Source organism: Bicyclus anynana, chromosome 21 (assembly GCF_947172395.1).
Source record: "Bicyclus anynana chromosome 21, ilBicAnyn1.1, whole genome shotgun sequence".
In the NCBI taxonomy this organism is placed as follows: Eukaryota; Metazoa; Arthropoda; class Insecta; order Lepidoptera; family Nymphalidae; genus Bicyclus; species Bicyclus anynana.
Window position 1 is genome coordinate 1,351,408 of NC_069103.1, and position 19,576 is coordinate 1,370,983.

The following is a 19,576-nucleotide window of genomic DNA, read 5'->3' on the forward strand; positions in this document are numbered from 1 at the left end:
CACGGCCGCTTCCGTGAGCCAAGTAAAGCTGCCTTTCCACCAGAGATGTGACAACGTAGGTGTATAAACAGCCTTATTTTAGCTCAATGCAAGCCAGCTGTCCTATTTACTATTTTGGTCTTTCTTATCAACCAATTAAAATAAACATCAAATCAATTGAGGAATGTCATCTACCTACTGTATGATATCCAGTAGGTACTGAATGACATTTGTTACATAGAATCTCAATTTCGTATATATGTCAATTAGCATACGTCAAAGATAGTAAGTTAGCCTGCTGACCTCTTTCCTAATGTAATGGACTCTATCCTCGTGTGTTGATATATTATTATACACCCGAACATTTTTTACTCTGCGTGTGTGAAGGCTGCCAATCCGCATTGGGCCAGCGTGGTGGACTATTAGCCTAACCCCTCTCATTCTGAGAAGAGACACGAGCTCAGCAGTGAGCCGAATATAGGTTGATAATGATGTACATCGATGAAAGTTTTTTTTTCTTCCTTTCGAACCGGTGGTCGAGTCTCTACAAATAGTCAAACTTGAGGAGGAACACAACTGCTTATACACAAAATAAACAAATTTAGGTTTGATTTAGTCTATTTTTGCTTTTATCAGCATTATTAGAAATGTCAAAGCAATGTAAATAAATTAGCGAACAAGAAATTGATTGGTTTAATGTTTAACCGACTAGAAACATGGCACACATCTGAAGCCACAGAAAACAGAACTGTATCCGGGGTCTGGTGCAAAGGCAGCCTTACGGTGTAATGTCGACTAGTGACGGAAATGGCGCGATGACGGCGCCGGAACTCGTCTCCTGCGACCCGAGCGACTCGCTTCCGGTACATGTGTCCGATTTAAAATTAGAAAAGGGTTACTTTACGTACTTGTGCTGAAAAGTGTTCTTTTTTACCAAATGCTGTACTGATAAAAAGAATCAATGATTAAAAGATCTATTCTGGATCGATGTTTTTAAAACTTTACAACGCCAGCTTTGAATCTTTATCTATAGTCAGCTGTTACAAAACAAATATGCGACTTATATGGTTGTATTAACGTAGAAGTCCTCCTTTTCCTTCTTGAATATAAAAATAAAGAACTTTCCTGTCTTTTGAAATAAGAAACTCCAAATTGATTACCAAGCGTCATAACATGCAATACTGATCCAATAAGCCACAGAACGGATCACATTGACGCAGTAATTCATTCGCGTGCCAACGAACGAATGAATCTACCGAATGATTGAACGAATGATTCACATCTCACTCGCAGAAAAACGATAACATTGCAAATGACACGCCCAATTCAATTCCTCTCCGATATGTTAACGCGGGATCACGTGGAATTGAATGTACGAATTATTCGCCCGCGGAAAATGTGCGAAACAACCCCGACTACAATCATCCCCTTTCAATATTAATTTTCATTTTGTTTTGTATGACATTAACATCCTCCCGAACATACAGTTGTAATCCCGAATAAAACGAAATAGATGCAAAAATGCATATCCCTGGGGACTCATTACGGATCTATATTGGAAAAGGAATTTTCCATGTTGTTCAATTTGTTTGAGCATATCCTAGTTAAAAACCTTATACACGTCACAAAACACAGGACAATTGTAAATGCACCTTAGTTCATTTACAATTGTCCTGTGAAACCGGTTAAGCCTCTTTGAAATAAACAAATTTTGAATTTGAATTCCATTAGTCACTGAAATGGCTATAACCGCAACGCTTGAAAGGTTAAACCATTCCTATGAAACATGAATTACTTCATGGAAACAGTTAATGTATTTCCAAGTGGTAGTGAAGGCAAATGTCACCGCCAGGTGTCAAGGCTCGAGGCAATCATAAAAACAAGGAACGTGCCAATTGTGGGACGTATGTGGGCTAACGACCTTTTTTACCATTACCTTTCAGATCCAACCTACTTATTAACCTTTGAAGCAACCGAGGAGTAAGTCTTTCTACTTGAAGAATGGAATGGAATTTGGAAGAATGTTTAGCTTTGAAATGAGTTCAACATCATCATCATCATTATCAACCCATATTCGACTCACTGTTTAGCTCGAGTCTCCTCTCATCAGAATGAGAGGGGTTAGACCAATAGTCGGCCATAATAGGCCACGCTGGCCCAATGCGGATTGGCAGACTTCACACACGCAGAGAATTAAGAGAATTCTCTGGTATACAGGTTTCCTCTCGATGTTTTCCTTCACCGTTTGAGACACATGATATGTAATTTCCTAAAATGCACACAACTGAAAAGTTGGAGGTGCACGCCCCGGACCGGATTCGAACCTACGCCCTCCGAATCGAAGGCAGAGGTCATATCACGGCTATGAAATGAGTTCTACAGTCAAGCGTTTTTCAGGCGCGGTGGTGACTATTATTTTACAAAAGAACCTATTCATCAAACCCATAAATAATACTTATTTAAGATACAGTACGTATAATTAAAAAAGTCTGGCGGTTTTAAGAAGTCACTTAGAAATGTCAAAGTGAGTTTATTTGTTACGCTATTAAATCTACACTTTCTTTTTTCTATTTTTTTAATTTTTTTTTGCTGGGAAATGCATTTACGCATCTCTTTTACGGCACCCTCTGGAGTGTATGTGTTTCAAACCTAAACCACGAAACTTACTTAAAAAATTCTTTCACCAATGAAAAGTTACATCATCAGCGAGTAACTTAATATATATTATTCGTTTATTCCCGGGAAGTGGGCAAGTGAAACAAGGTCGTCCTCTATTTCAAAATATAAGTCTGTCAAATTTCAAAAACACGTTGTCTCGTATCAACTAAGTCCCTGTACACACCTAGTGCACACTCGGATTAAACCCAATTCCGTTTAAATTGAAAATTTTCAAGCACTAATCCAGCTCTCCGGGAAACTGGTTTCATAACGATGTAGCGAGCAAGTGGCGCAAATTAAAACGCGGTCGCGCGAATTGGAAGATTGCATCTTGGATATTTTATGGCTGATTTATACCTCACTGCCAAGTATACGTAAGATTGAGAATCATGCATAGATAAGGACTTACATTGACCGCCACCGTGGCGCAGTGGTATGCGCGGTGGATTTACATAACGGAGGTCCTGGGTGCGATCCCCGGCTGGGTTGATTGAGATTTTCTTAATTGATCCAGATCTGGTCCGGGTCTGGATCTGGGAGGCTTCGGCCGTGGCTAGTTACCACCCTACCGACAAAGACGTACCACCAAGCGTTCCGGTACGATGTCGAGTAACAAGTTAGCCCGCTTCCATCTTAGACTGCATCATCACTTACCATCAGGTGAGATTGTATTCAAGGACAACTTGTAAAGAATAAAAAAAAACTTTGTCTATCTGATTTTACAAAAGGAGGTTCATTTTTCTGTACCATGTACGGCTGCGATCAGTTCTAGGACTATGAACGAATGTTGGCGAGTGTTATATATTTTTTTCTCTTATTTATTTATTTATCCTATTTTTTAATTTTAACAATGTTGATAAAATACATAACAAAAAAACACTATTAAAAATTTATAAAAAAATAATTCAACCCCCTCCCCCCGCGACCATCCCTGAACCCCGAAGATCGAAACCATCAGTAATATGAAGGCATCGGAATCTACTTCGCGCAAAGTGCAGTAATTTTCGAGTTTATCGCGAACAAACAATATAGACAGACACAGTTGAGGAATTTGTTTTATAATATGTTCAGAATTTAGATATGTACTAACGAATGCCTGCGACTTCGTCCGCGTGGAATTTAGTTTTTCACAAATCCCTCGGAAACCATGGATTTTTCCAGGATAAAAAGTAGCATATGTGTTAATCCAGGCTTCGAGGCGCGAAAGAGTAACAAACATTCATATCATCAAAATCATCAGTTTTCGCAAATCTCGGAAAACCATGGATTTTTTGGGATCAAAAGTAGCCTATGTGTTAATCCAGAGAAAAATCTATTTCCATTCCAAATTTCAGCCAAATCGCTTCAGTAGTAGCAGCGTTAAACAGTAACAAACATCCAAACAAACTTATTACGGATAGTTTAAATTCTAAAATAGATACAATATTTCATACTTTGGGAATATGCAACGTAATAGGATACTCGGCGTCAGTTTGAAATATAATCCAACTATTGCAATAGTTGCTTGTTATTCCCAAATTACGTCCGCGCTCGGGGTCGAGTTTAATTGGTAGCCTCACCATCACGGCCATTAACTGTTTAAATATTGCTTCGGACTTTCTGTTTTACTTTGTGCTAATTTGTTTGTATACAAATCTCTAAACTGAATTAAATTGACAGGTCAAAATTAATTTGTTGTAAACATAACATCCGTATGGTGAATTTTTTGACAGATTTTTTCTGAGGATGTACTACAGGTATTTATTTAATTTATTTCTTTCATTAAAGGCCACGAGTCTCCTCTCAGAGTAAGAGGGGTAAGGCTAATAGAATGGCAGACTTCACACACCTAGAGAATTAAGAAAATTGTCAGGCAGATTCCCTCACCATGTTTTTCATTCAACGTTTAAGACTCGTAATATTTATTTACTCAAAATTCACATGACTGAAAAGTAACATACATGCCCTGGGCCGGATTCGAATATACCCCCTCCCATCGATCGTAGATCGGTAGATGGGCCAAGAAACTTCGCGGAATTGTCATTGGTATTGCACGTTGAGACGTCATCACTCGTAACACCTTTCTCTTTATTCGTGTTGCCATAAATTTAACAAGAAAAAACAAGAAGGGATTATATTAATTGATTATGAAACACGGCTAAAACTCACGTGATATTAGGTCGGATTATGCCTGACTAATTTCGAACCGCATGGGTTCGAAACTAGTCGGGCATAGTCATGAGCTGGTTCTTGCATCGCGGCACGATCCAAAAATAAAAAAGAAGGGATTAAACACGAAAAATAGTAAAATATTTTTTTAAGTCCACGTCCACTCACAACTTGCGCTTGTTACGTACTAATATAAGATGTGCGTGCACGTCTTTGAGTAATGACATAAAATTGTGCTTTCTTTAATATAGAGGGCCTATCTAACCATTTAAATCGATGCCCCCTCCGAATCCAAGGCAGAGGTTACCACTGTTCTATCACGGCTCAATCATGTATAAAATACATTATTACCAGGAAATCCATTGTCGCCACTTAGAAACCGTTTAATAAATACAGAAAAAGCGTTTAAGAGTAAGTGTAAGTAGTTCTTTCAGCAAATAGTGGTATCGCGTGCGATACAGGGTGTTGCCATTAGCGGCCGCGCGCGGAGCCGGCGAGTTTAATAGCCCCCTCTAACTACTTTGCTTTCGACTTTTTAACATGTATATATCTAATATACATTTTAAATGCTTTAAATGTGCAATTTTTGTATTATACTTACTTATGTTTATATGTATATTTTGCACGCACGGAGAATTGATATCAAATGTTGGTTTTTGGTAAGGTATTTTTATAAAATTTATAAGGTATATTACCTCGAAAACGTAAAACGTAAACGTATAAGAACAACATGAAATCTTAATACCACTGTCTGGTACATTTTCCAGGTGCTATCTCTAAAAGCAACACTATTATAGACGCAGTCATAATCTATTTATGTAGATGCTGGTGGGAGGCTTCGTCCGTGGCTAGTTATCACCCTACCAACAAAGACGTACTGCCAATCGATTTAGCGTTCCGGTACGATGTCGTGTAGAAACCGAAAGGAGTGTGGATTTTCATCCTACTCCAAACAAGTTAGCACGCTACCATCTTAGATTGTATCATCACTTACCATTAGAAGAGATTGTAGTCAAGGGCTAACTTGCAGAGAAAGAAAAAAAATAGCATTCACATAAATACCTAGAATATCTACGAGATGGGGAGAGAAAAACCACACATTGTGCCATCATGTAAAGCATTGCAGGGTACAGTCAGTAACAAATCAAATATAGAAAACCAAAAGGAGCAACCTAAAAACATAGTTCACCGGGTCAGCAAGTATGACATATAAACAACTCCAAATGGTTTTAATTAGGAAAATTCAAACGCTTGGCTGAATTTCAAGTCGCGTGGACGACCCAACGGTCCATTTCAGACCGCTCCAGTCTCCCAACGACTATTTAATTACAATCACGGCAAAATGCTAATATAACCGCTTTGAACCGGTTTGGGCTGCTTTGGACTGCTTTGAACTGCTTTTGCTCGGTTACAACGAAGCGACATTTGAATAAAAACATTGCAAACAAGTTATAACTTAGTGGTACTTGAAAATTATGACTTCTGAACCTAATTCATACTAACATTATAAATGCGAAAACATATGTGTTTGTTTGTTAATCACATATAGGTATATGCTGCACTGATTTAATGATATTTGTGATAATACCTTTCAGATTTTTGAAAAGAGCTAACTTCGCCGTGTTAATAAAACTTGAATAAGGTGAAATGCGTTTAGAACAAATAAAACCTAGAAGAAAGTTATTTTTACCTATCTGCCGATGGAGGGTAATGTTTTTAAGCGTAGCGTTACGTATGTATGTATGTATGTTGTATTATCTGGCAAGCGTTTTGACGGCGCGCATTGGTATGCGCGGTGAATTTACAAGACGGAGGTCCTGGGTTCAATCCCTGGTAGGACCGATTGAGATTTTCCTAGTTGGTCCAGGTCTGGCTGGTAGGAGGCTTTCAGCCGTGGCTAGTTACCACCCTACCGGCAAAGACGTACCACTAAGCGACTTAGCGTTCCGGTATGATGTCGTGTAGAAACCGAAAAGGGTGTGGATTTTCATCCTCCTCCTAACAATACAAGATTGTAGTCAAAGGCTAACTTGTAAAGAATAAAAAAAGCGTGTGAATAATTTTACAGACGAGTCGCCAAATAATTTAACTTCTCTTGTTGGAAGTCAGTTATTTATTACACTCAAGTAAATCATCATGCCGGTATATGCAATTGCTAAAACACACTAGAGAACATTCGCATGGAATAACGAGATTCACATTTAAGCTGCTCGCAGTATGGCGTGCTGCAGTAACGTTTCAAATCCATACATTTAAAATAACGACCGCTAACTCGCTGCGTCAAGCTATAGCGTTAGAACGTGCATTCCTACACTCTTTATGTCTCACGAATTGTACATTTACAGCATATTTTTCAAGTAAATGCATCACTGTAACAAGCTTTTGTTTAATATGCTATATTTGTTTAGGTGTCTCATTGGTACACTGGTTAAATACGGGTTTGGTTCATGAGTTCCCGGAATTTGAGTTCTGGGTCGAGCTGAACAATATTGATTTTTATTCTTTGTTCCATGTTTGTAGTCTCCTTAAAGTGTCACGTTTAACACAGGTTGATGCTTATTTTAAGAACGGCAGCCTTGAATACTGAATTACTTTATTGATCTAATGCATCTGTGCACGCTGATGTTAGCACGATTTATGAACTGACCTCTCTCACAGAAGGCGCCCTCATAGTCTCCGTCCCGGCACTCGCAGATGGGCCCGTCGTCTGTGCTGATGCACACGCTGCCATGTTGGCACGATCTATGAACTGACCTCTCTCACAGAAGGCGCCCTCATAGTCTCCGTCCCGGCACTCGCAGATGGGCCCGTCGTCTGTGCTGATGCACACGCCGCCATGTTGGCACGATCTATGAACTGACCTCTCTCACAGAAGGCGCCCTCATAGTCTCCGTCCCGGCACTCGCAGATGGGCCCGTCGTCTGTGCTGATGCACACGCCGCCATGTTGGCACGATCTATGAACTGACCTCTCTCACAGAAGGCGCCCTCATAGTCTCCGTCCCGGCACTCGCAGATGGGCCCGTCGTCTGTGCTGATGCACACGCCGCCATGTTGGCACGATCTATGAACTGACCTCTCTCACAGAAGGCGCCCTCATAGTCTCCGTCCCGGCACTCGCAGATGGGCCCGTCGTCTGTGCTGATGCACACGCCGCCATGTTGGCACGATCTATGAACTGACCTCTCTCACAGAAGGCGCCCTCATAGTCTCCGTCCCGGCACTCGCAGATGGGCCCGTCGTCTGTGCTGATGCACACGCCGCCATGTTGGCACGATCTATGAACTGACCTCTGTCACAGAAGGCGCCCTCATAGTCTCCGTCCCGGCACTCGCAGATGGGCCCGTCGTCTGAGCTGATGCACACGCCGCCATGTTGGCACGATCTATGAACTGACCTCTGTCACAGAAGGCGCCCTCATAGTCTCCGTCCCGGCACTCGCAGATGGGCCCGTCGTCTGAGCTGATGCACACGCCGCCATGTTGGCACGATCTATGAACTGACCTCTGTCACAGAAGGCGCCCTCATAGTCTCCGTCCCGGCACTCGCAGATGGGCCCGTCGTCTGTGCTGATGCACACGCCGCCATGTTGGCACGATCTATGAACTGACCTCTGTCACAGAAGGCGTCCTCATAGTCTCCGTCCCGGCACTCGCAGATGGGCCCGTCGTCTGTGCTGATGCACACGCTGCCATGTTGGCACGATCTATGAACTGACCTCTCTCACAGAAGGCGCCCTCATAGTCTCCGTCCCGGCACTCGCAGATGGGCCCGTCGTCTGTGCTGATGCACACGCCGCCATGTTGGCACGATCTATGAACTGACCTCTCTCACAGAAGGCGCCCTCATAGTCTCCGTCCCGGCACTCGCAGATGGGCCCGTCGTCTGTGCTGATGCACACGCCGCCATGTTGGCACGGGTCGCGTCGCTCGCACGCGTCACCACTTGCGTTGGTTATGCGAGGCACCTGGAACAAAACATGCATATTAGTATCTTCAGTATTAGTCAGGCTTAAGCAACATTTAGCTGTCATAGAGTGTTCATAGCTCTTCGGAATTGTGTAAGCTTCTATCGAAATCTGTATACGTATAGAAAGAGATACATAACGACAAGTTATATTCGAATTTCCTGACATCAGATCTGATTTGTGGGAAAAAATAGTGATGTTGACTTTGGATAGCTATTAATTGGAAAGAGGGACCAATGTATGAGCGAATGCTTCAATAATAAGATATGAAGACTAGACTAGAATGGAATTAACATTCAGCATGTTGACTCAGGATCAGCAGTTAGAGTAAAGGTTTTTTTAATGAACGTGATTTTGTTACGTAGAAAATAAATTTGTTATTTATTGAACAATATCCTGATCATTTGATATACCAAAAAAAAATATTTTATATTAAACATGGCATCCTAATTTGACCCAACGCAGCGTTATATTAACTAAAATAAATGTTAAAAAATTAATAGCACAATTATTATTTTTCAGTCTATAAAGCCATAAAAGTTCCCATCAATAAGCCGTAGCAGTAACTTTTAATGGTATTCATTAGGCATAAAAATGGATCAATTAAGCTGAAGACAGGCCATAAAATGTCTACAGGTGCTTCATATTTTGGCGAACGGCCAAACAACCGGTTCTGCCAAAAAGTTACGCGTTAACACTTTCTTTTTGCTTCTATAAATTTGCGCTGTCTGGTCCGTCCGTACCAAGAGGTTCAACAAAGGATTTATTAAAAAAGTAGTTAGGTACATTTATGGAACAACTTGGGGTTGATTATAATGTGTACATTTTTCCTCCTGAACTTACTATTGGAGTTGTAGCTGCATAAAATAACACTGTCAAGGATTGTACAAGTTTTAGACCGGACAAATACCCTACTATAAATCCGTAAATCTGTCCCTGGCTCGAAGATCTCGAAGACCATACGGGATGAGGCAGCGATCTTTATGAAAGTTCCCAGGTGGCTTGACAAATTCCGCCTTTTTCCGTCACTTCTAACAATGATCGTAATATTTTAAATCAATTTACACAAAATCTTGACAAATTTAAATATTTATACCAAAACCTTCCTCATAAATAACTCTATATTTGATGCAAACGGCATGTAAATCCTTACAGGAGTCCTTGAGTTTATCGCAGACATAAAGACGCGGCGGAGGTGTTTGTTTTAGAATAATTATATAGAAAGTTTAATAAATCAATATATTTCGTCAAGAAATAAATATGAAAAATTTTCGGCAATTATCATATAATAATACAACCTAACCCAATAAATTGGCTTAAAGAGTTTCCATGTATGACACACGTGAAATTTTTGGCCGTAAGCCCGAAAATTTTCAATCAAGCACCGTTACAACATTCAAAAACCTGTGTAATTAAGGTAAAGGTTGTAAAATTCTCCACAGGTGCTCCAGTATTGGCCGGGGGCCAGATATTTGGCGCTCCCATCCAATACTTCGCAATCGCGCCTTCTTTTTCTTCCAGTTTGAACTTTTTCGGAAACGGTACGTGATTTCCAGTTGAAATCGCTGAGGAGGGTAGATCACTCGATTTTATTGGGCTTTTAGGAAAGGCAATCTTTTGGGGAATCTATTAAAACGAGGAGTGTTTTCTGATTGAATAGTTTGTTATTTTTAATCCATATTTATTTCAATTAAAGTGTTTTTCAGATAGCATGGGTCCGGTGACAGTCAGTATGATGTTCTTATTACCTGCTATTATCGTGAACCGCGGCAAACTTTCAAGAGTGAAACGAACTGTCACCCGCGTCATCCTACATGAAAACAACTGTAATATTATAAACAGGAACAATTTTTATTTTTGAATGTAACGAATATACCTACTAAAAAGTCTTTCACCAATAGAAAGCTACATTATCAGGTAGTAACATAGGCTATATTTTATCTCCGTATTCCCAAGGGACAAGTAACTACTCGTATGCGGGTGAAACCGCTACTAATTGAGAAAAATAATTGACCCATACAGCGCCGGACCGAGGTAAATTTTAGAATGGAGCGATATCCAATTATGGCGCCTTTCCTGTTTGCTCCTAACATTATATACTAGGGACGTTTGAAAAGTTCGTAGCCTAACGTATATCGGAATGTCATACATTTTTAACCGACTTCAAAAAAAGGAGGAGGTTTCTCAATTCGACCGTTCGATTTCGATTCGATTCAAGCCGTTTAAATCATAAAGATTTTAACTGGATTTTCAGACACTTCTTTCAGATACGGCTTTAATTAACACAGCACTAACTTGGTACCGCCTTCAAACTGATCAGAAGGTAGCACATACTATGTTATGTTTCGCTTTTAATTTAATGGAAACTTTTTTATGATTTTGAGGTCGGTTGTTCTTTTTTATTATTTTTTTTTTAATTACGCTCATGTTAAAGCTACATTATTCAATATATAGCTATATTAATAGAATAAAATTTTATGCATTCATGTGGATTCGTTACGTTCCCCACGCGATCCCGTCAAACAAATCGTGACTAGGTACTCGTATTTTTTAACATGAAAAAAAATCGAGTATCTTAACTTAATCACTGCAATGAAGAACTTGAAGAAGAAAGGTTTAGCAAAAAAAAAACATTTATGAAGTCATGTTAAAAACAGAAGATGAATTAGGGCCTTCGTATATATCGTGAAAAAGTGAGTCACGAAATTCCAACGTGGTCGTAACAGCGTCGAAAACGACCAGGGTAGCGATAGACCGTCAACGTCGACCTCTGACAAAAAAATTCAAAAAAATTGTGACACGATCATGTCTTATCGAAGATTAGCAGATGCCCGTGACTTCGTCCGCGTGAAAATCCATCTACATTTTTGAATTTTTTATATATAAAAAATACAAAATCAGAACCCTCCGGCCGAAGGCTGGTGTACAATAAAGTGCGTGTATTTTTGCGCTTGGGTAAAATGCCCAGCCATAGCCACAGTCGAAAGCCCTATTACAAACACCCGGCCGAAGGCCGGTGTATAATAAAGTTCGCGGCCGAATGCCGCGCGTTTTTTGCGCTTGGGTAAAATGCCCAGCCATAGTCACAGTCAGAAGCCCTATTACAAACCCCCGGCCGAAGGCCGGTGCAGTATAAAGTTCGCGGCCGAAGGCCGCGCGTTTTTTGCGCTTGGGTAAAATGCCCAGCCATAGCCACAGTCGAAAGCTCTATTACAAACCCCCGGCCGAAGGCCGTTTTTTGAGATTCGCGGGATGTAATTACGGTGGATTACTAAAAAAAGGCGTAAATATAAACTCTGCTTAATAATGAAATCTGCTGCGATGTTTCAGAGGACAAATTAAAGAAAAATGGCCATGATCATTGAGAAAAGTTTTGTTTCATCAGGATAATTTGCAAGTTCTGCTATGCTTTTAACAAACGTGTGAAACGTTTGTTAAAAGCGTAGCAGAAATTCATCAGTATAATTTAGAATTCTTACCTTACCACCATATTCATATGATCTAGTTTCGTGTCCATCAGACTTTTATCTATTTCCGAAGCTAGAAAAAGCACTTATCAAGTTCAAATTTTTTATGAAAGTGGTCTATGCATTTTCTAAGAGTTTAAAGAAAAAATATAGCTGGTATAGAAATGTTTCCAGGCCAACAAAATAAGTGTATTGAGCTCTAAATAAAGTTGAAAAATAAATTAACTAAAAAATTATAGCGGTACCTGGTGTACTTAGGCTACGAACTTATGGAACGCGAAGATTTTGACCATACTCAGGCCAATTGAAAATCAGGCACAATACCGTCTCTCGATCACGTAGTGCCCGGGTGCAATCATCACCCTAGCGCCCCCTAGTACCTATAGAACCCGCGCGGCGAGTGGCGCTTGGGCGCCCCAGAGATCGTGACACCCGGGTGTAACGCACCCCCTGCACTATAAGTAAAGACTCTCTAGCTCACGCAGCGCCCGGGTGCAATCATCACCCTAGCGCCCTCTATTACCTGTATATACCCGAGTTAAAATCAACGCACTCCCTGCACCATAGGTAAAGAAAGACGCCTCTATTAGAAGTAAATTCGTGCGTTCATCTCTTCGCTTTAAATATAGACGATCGAAAAGAAATAAATTTCTTTTCGATCTTGTCTTTACCATTTCGGCGCCCCCTAGGATTTGGCGCCTGGAGCGACCGCTCCGTTCGCCGTATGGACGGTCCGGCCCTGGACCCATAAGAGATATGGATAGAATAAACATATACCTTCTCCATGTTACGAATTTATTTTAAGCTAAGCAATGTTAGGAAGTGACTAACTAGAACGAAATGTACGTCCGTTTCCATCTTAGCTTTGTCCCTTAACATTCAACTTATCACAGTCAAGCTCTAACTTGTCAATGGACCTCTGTAGTGCTAACATGCTACCGATGAGATAATCTCGTGAAGAGAAATAGACAAATTTCAACCAATGGTGGAGCAACCGTAAATACCACTCTTTTATTGCGTTGCTACGAAAGGGATGTGATTGGGACAAGACCGCCGTCATTAGATGACATTTTGTCTATTTTTTTACTTATAGTCTGGCAAGTTCGTTGATGATACTCCCATGATATGCGGGCGACGGGGGGGAAAGACTGCGCGGGTGTGAAATCGTGCGTGCGGTGAAGTGAGGTGCATCAGTCGTGGGTTTTTCATTCATCCCTCACGCCCCCGCGCGGACTATCGGGAGTGTTATCGAAGTTGCCAAGCTATAGTCGCATGTAAGCACTATTAATGAAGCCACTTTGCCCTCAGTTCAATTACCCACGTGTACTCTAAAAATTTTGTCGCATAAAAGTGGGCGTGAACCAAGCACGCCATGTGACCGGACCAAGCACTTCGTGATCCACGTTATTAGCGTGTAACCACGTGCTTTGATTGGATCGAAAATAATTATAAATTATATTTAGGCCAATGGTTTGTGAAAAGTTCAAAGTGTTCGCTGGGACCGAGCGAACTGGGATTCGGTTTGAAGTTGTACAAACAGGACTTTTAGCCCGAGTTTGTTGTTAGGTATTTGCAAATCAAATTATTGGTTTGTCTCTCTGGTAAATGTTCTACTTCTAATAGGTAGTAGCGATACTTCTAATACTAAAGAGACAAATAAATGCAAAGTGTGTTACTATAGTTCGTTGATGATACTCCCATGATATGCGGGCGACTGGGGGAGAAAGACTGCGCGGGTGTGAAGTAGAACGCGCACCGGGAAGCGCAGTGTTAGTTAACCCCTCACTAGGTGAACTATTAGGTGGACATTTCACAGTTTCATTCGATATCGCAATATAACAAACTTGGAGCAAGATACTGTTAGTTCGTTTTGTCCCCCCTCAACCCCTCTCTCATCGCGCCGCCTCGTTTGGATCGTGCCGTTGCAAGACCAGCTCATGACTAAGGGCCCCGTATGGCTTCGAATTTAGTCATGTCGGATTTCTCAATAAATTAACATACTTTACAGATTACAAAAAGCCAAGGCAGCGCAAGATTTTAGTATTTAAAAGTCCTCACAGGAATAAAATTTAATAACGTATCATGAGGTTTATAATAAAAATTACAAAGCTCCATAATCATTACGTTAGTATAAAGGTCAGTGCATACATTTCACCCTCAAATAAGTCGGTTGAACTGAATGCACTGACCTTTGTATTACGTCACGGATTCGTAAACCTCCCACACGAACTTCCCACGCTGCTTTTTCGTCACAGAGGCCGTACTCCGGGTACTATAAAACGTTTCACAGCTCTGTGGGCGCGTAGGCGGAGGGTACGATAGCAAAAACATACGGGTTAAAAACATTGACGTTACCGCGCAGTCTTAAAACAAGCTTATATTCAACACGCCCCATTCGTTTGTGTGGGTTATATATAAAAAAACATTTTTGAAATTACATTGCACTCTAATTTGTTAATAGATTCTTGCGTATCTTCAATGTTTTAAATATGATAACATAGTTGACACGTGGTTTAAGTTCATATAGTCTTTTATATACTCTGGCTAATAAACGTAGAGACTGAAATTGCCTGCCAAAATTAAAAAATCATTCAGACATATTAGAAAAACATGCGTTTTCATAACTTGTTTAAATTATTTTTTTGTTTGTTGGTACATTATTACGTATAAATAAGTATTAAATTTAGCTATTCCAATATTTGCACTATAATTTTCAAAATTTACTGTTTTTTTTTTAATTCGGCGCGATATTTCAGTCTCTAATTTTACTAGCCAAACTCTACTCGTTATTATGTCTTAACACAATGATGTTGTTTAATGTTGTTTTTTTTCATTATATTTTATTTTCTATGTTTAACTACGAAGTCTTCTAAAATCGTGGTAGTAAGAATACAGAACCCAGATCCCAAAAACAGCTGCGTTTCAAATATTGTTGGCATTTGTTATTTCCTATCAGAATCACAACATTATTTCAACTTCATCATTTAGTAATGCGATATACACGTACCAAGATTGTATTACTGTAAGCACAAAAAATATTTAACATAGTTATTATTTTAAATAGTTATTTGTGTAAATTGACAATTAACATGATAAAGTTGAAGTACGAGTAATATTCATACGACCTGACACAGTTCCCTACAAATTGTGAGAGCCAAAATATTGCCCTACAATTAAAGACACATTTAAGATTTAAGTTAACCTACTTGGCACGCTTTCACTGTTATTACGGTTGCTTCATAATACTTTGTGTAGACTATTGAACATCTTTGCAAATTCTGCATTTAGATGAACTTACTTCTCAGATAATTTTATTCAACGATTCATGGAAGCAAATCAACCGTGGTATATTTTGCGCACAGGATAGAATAAAAGATAATATGCTGTTAAAAGGTTGAGTTTTTAAAACTTAATATTATCCTATGTTTCTTGGAAGTTCTTTGCCGTGGTAGTCTGAACAAACTGACTGACCCTTGAAATATATGCGTGTAAAATCTACGTCAATTGTCTAAATTATTTAACTATTTCATCCGTAAGTAAGTAAACATTTTCGGATTTAAGCCATCAACGATTAAAACTTTAGCTAGAAGCTCTCTGTTGTGGATTACAATTAATAAATAAATGGGTTGGATTCGAATTTGACAATTATTTTGAAGTCAAAGTCAGGTCCATTTAATTTAATAAAAACCCAAATAATATTTTTAACATTTTTTTATGTTTATGAAGAAATAATAGAATTAACACCATAAACCTTAAATTAAAGTTTTAGGAGTCTAGTCTGAGCAAAATCACAATTACAGGTTTTATAAAAAAATACCACTAAGGTGTATAAAGACCTAAAAAAAGGTAACCACTACGTATTTTCGTCCCGTATGTTTCTGTAGGCAATGTCTCAAAAACGCCAACGCTATGCGTGGGATTACCTCTGTAATCGCTACACTGTGTAAATATTCATGATAGAGCAATTAGGCTCGGACCACGCTAAGCCAACGAACACGTAACTGAAATACCGCATTCTACCTACACTGTGATCATGGATTACCCCTGCTTTTAACGATTACTGGTCAATGAAAGATTCTTAACAACAATCTTTTCTCCGTCGTGGCTTAAATTTTTAAGTTTAATTAAATACCTTTTTTCAATATTAGCTGTATTAACAATAACAAGAATATTTATTCAGTTAGTTAATAAACAATAGATCATTGAATTTTTCTCTAAACTACCTACTTGTGATAAACGAGCGAATGAATTATAAACTTGATGAAAATTGTGTGACATAATTATGTGTGAAAACATAATTGAATCGTTAATTTTGAATGTAATTAATGAAAAGATGTAATTTTACAAATAGAAAGAAAACCAAACCGATTTCAAACTAGTAATGATATATTTATCCCCATAATCCCATGAAAAACTACGCAGGTAAAAAAGTAGGCTGTTTTTTAGTGTTGAACATCACAAATTTTGGGCTAAGGAACGTTACCTTTGGTACGAGTTTGTGTAATGGGCGTAAACCTTTAACCCCTTTCGCTACCTAATATTTCACGCTAAATATAACGATCATTGTTCTCTCATCCCGTCGCGGTGTGAATTGCATCGTCCATCATCGTTTAAGGTAATGCCACTCTCCAGGGACAAAAGGATCGCAGATCCAAGAAACTTTTAATATAATGACAACATTGTTAGGGCGAGAGAGTTCAGAGGTTTTCGAAATAAAATGTTTTCAGATACCATTCCTAGTAGAGCTATTTTGAAATAAACAGAGTCTAATTAAGTAACTTTCAATTCGATTTTAGTGACGAAAAATCTTTTATAAGGGAATACCTATTTTTTAACTTTTTTAATGATTAACTAGTTACCCCATCACTGCGATCTCACCTGTTATTAAGACATGATGTTTTCTAAAACGGAAGCGGGCTTTTTGACGGCCTCCGTAGCGCAGTTGTATGCGTGGTGGATGTACAAAACGAATATCCTGGGTTCGATCCCCGGCTGGGCCGATTGAGGTTTTCTTAATCGGTACAGGTCTGGCTGGTGGCTTCGGACATGGCTAGTTACCACCCTGGCAAAGACGTACCGCCAAGCGATTAAGCGTTCCGGTTCCGTGTAGAAACCAAAAGGGTTTTTCTTTCTCCTCCTAGCAAGTTAACTCGCTTCCATCTTAGATTGCATCATCACTTACCATCAGGTGAGATTATAGTCGAGGGCTAACTTGTAAAGAATAAAAAAGTGATACAAGTTAATTTTCTCACATAACATAAAACACATATGCTACGCATTTTACCCTTATTATCTCGATCAGTTTCTACGCAGCATTGTACCAAAACGCTAAATCGCTATAAGTAAAAGTGTTTATCAAGTTGTAATACAGTGCGTGTGGTTAAGCCGAAATTACAAGTAAAACACATAATTTTTGCACTTACGAGTATAATTCGAAAGACAGATAACTAAAGCTAAGATAATATTATTAGTATAGAGTAATTGAAAAATTACATAAGTTACAAATTAGTTACAATCGTTTGTTAAAACGTTCGCTGCAAGGTCAATTGACCTCGTAAGTCTCTTGAAGATCAAGAGTTAGTTACACCACATAGTTTTTAGTATGAGGTCAAAAAACCTCGTAACGCACCAGAGTAAAATACAGAAAAATCAGTGCCGCAGCGAACATGTTAAACTGGTACGCGTCTACCAAATGTGCGACAACCTTTACTCCTTCACAGAGTGTTGCCATTCATTCTGCGGTATTACGCGCAGAATTTAACAATTATCTCCTCTACATTTCCAGGGATACCATTCATCAACATTCGTAATTCCCAGCATTGATGTTGTTCTCAAAGGACAAAGGGAATTACAAATACGAAAATTTCCTTTTTTTATTTTATCCCTAAAACCTTTGTCAAAAATGTGATAAAATACGATTGGGTATATTTTCGCACATAGACCAGCTGACCTATTCACTATTTTGGTCTTTATTACCAACCTATTAAAATAAAAAACAAATCAATTGACAAGTCATCTTCTACCTACTATAAGATATCCACCAGCAGCTGCATAAAACTACTAGCATACGTCAAAAATAGTGAATTTACAGCACGCTAATTAACTATCTTTGACGGATACTAGTTGACATAGACCAAATTGAGATACTATGTAACAAAGTATTGTCATCCGGTGCCTACTGGTGGATATCTTAAAGTAGGTAGATGACATTTTGTCAATTATTGATTTGTTGTTTATTTTATTAGGTTGATAATAAAGACCAAAATAGTGAATAGGCCAGCTGGAATGTGATAAATTTAAACCTTTACAAGTAGTTAGTCAATAACATCATGTCATTGATAAATTAGTGTTTTTATTAAGTTTTCATCCCTAAGTCATCCCTAAAACTCATAAGTACAGAGATTTGTTTCTTCATATCTTTTAAAGCATGGTTAGAGTGTGGAACTGTTTCCCTAAGTCTATGCTTCCTAGTTCTTACAACTTGGGCATCTTTAAGACAATAAAAATGTAAACTAACTTTTCCTTAAGCTAAGGACAAGTTTATCATTATCAACCCATATTCAGCTCACTGATAAGCTCGAGTCTTCTCTCAGAGTGAGATGGGTTAGGCCAATAGTCCACCACGCTGGACCAATGCAGATTGGCAGACTTCACACACGCAGAGAATTGAGAAAATGCTCTGGTATGCAGGTTTCCTCACGATGTTTTTCCTTCACCGTTTGAGACACGTGATATTTAAATTCTTAAAAAGCACATAACTGTAAAGTTAGAGGTGCATACCCTGGACCGGATTCGAATGGGCTATCACAAGGACAAGTTAGCTCTTGATAATTATTTAAGGAGTAGACAAAAATATGAGTAAGTGGAACAATGCGGAAGAAGCCTATGTCAAAATCAACCTGACTAACAAAATACCATTAGTCATAAATAAAAAATGTAAGGTCAGTGAACAAAGGCTTAATCATTTTTATTAACTTTTCCTTCAAAAAAACTTCTTAACCCTCTTTAAGTGGGTAGGCGTAGGCAACATGACCCTGTGGCATGTTTAAAACAACGTTATTACACCGCTAAAGTTACACGTTGTTCGAAAATCCGTGGGACGCCACGTTCTTGTCATGTCTCATTATTTTTCGCCCTTGACATAATACAGCTACGGGTTTTCATAACACGTGAATATTTGGACAGAAACACACTTACGACACGCGACGCTAATATGCGAAAAGAGGCGTGATTTGACAGTCTCATACAGAGATAGAGCCTTGATAGCCCAGTTGATATGACCTCTGCTTCCGATTCCGGAGGGTGTAAGTTCGAAGTCGGTCTGGGGCATGCACCTCCAACTTTTCAGTTATGTGCAT

General features: G+C 39.2%; 1 protein-coding gene across 1 annotated transcript in view; it reads right to left on the minus strand.

Moving 5' to 3' along the window:
• Positions 1–19,576, minus strand: part of LOC112044628 (neurexin-1) — a 204,980-nt gene that overhangs the window by 85,271 nt on the left and 100,133 nt on the right. Inside the window, exon 5 of the mRNA XM_024080528.2 lies at positions 8,610–8,751. Coding sequence (XP_023936296.1) covers positions 8,610–8,751 — 142 coding nt within the window. The remainder of the gene's footprint in view (positions 1–8,609; positions 8,752–19,576) is intronic.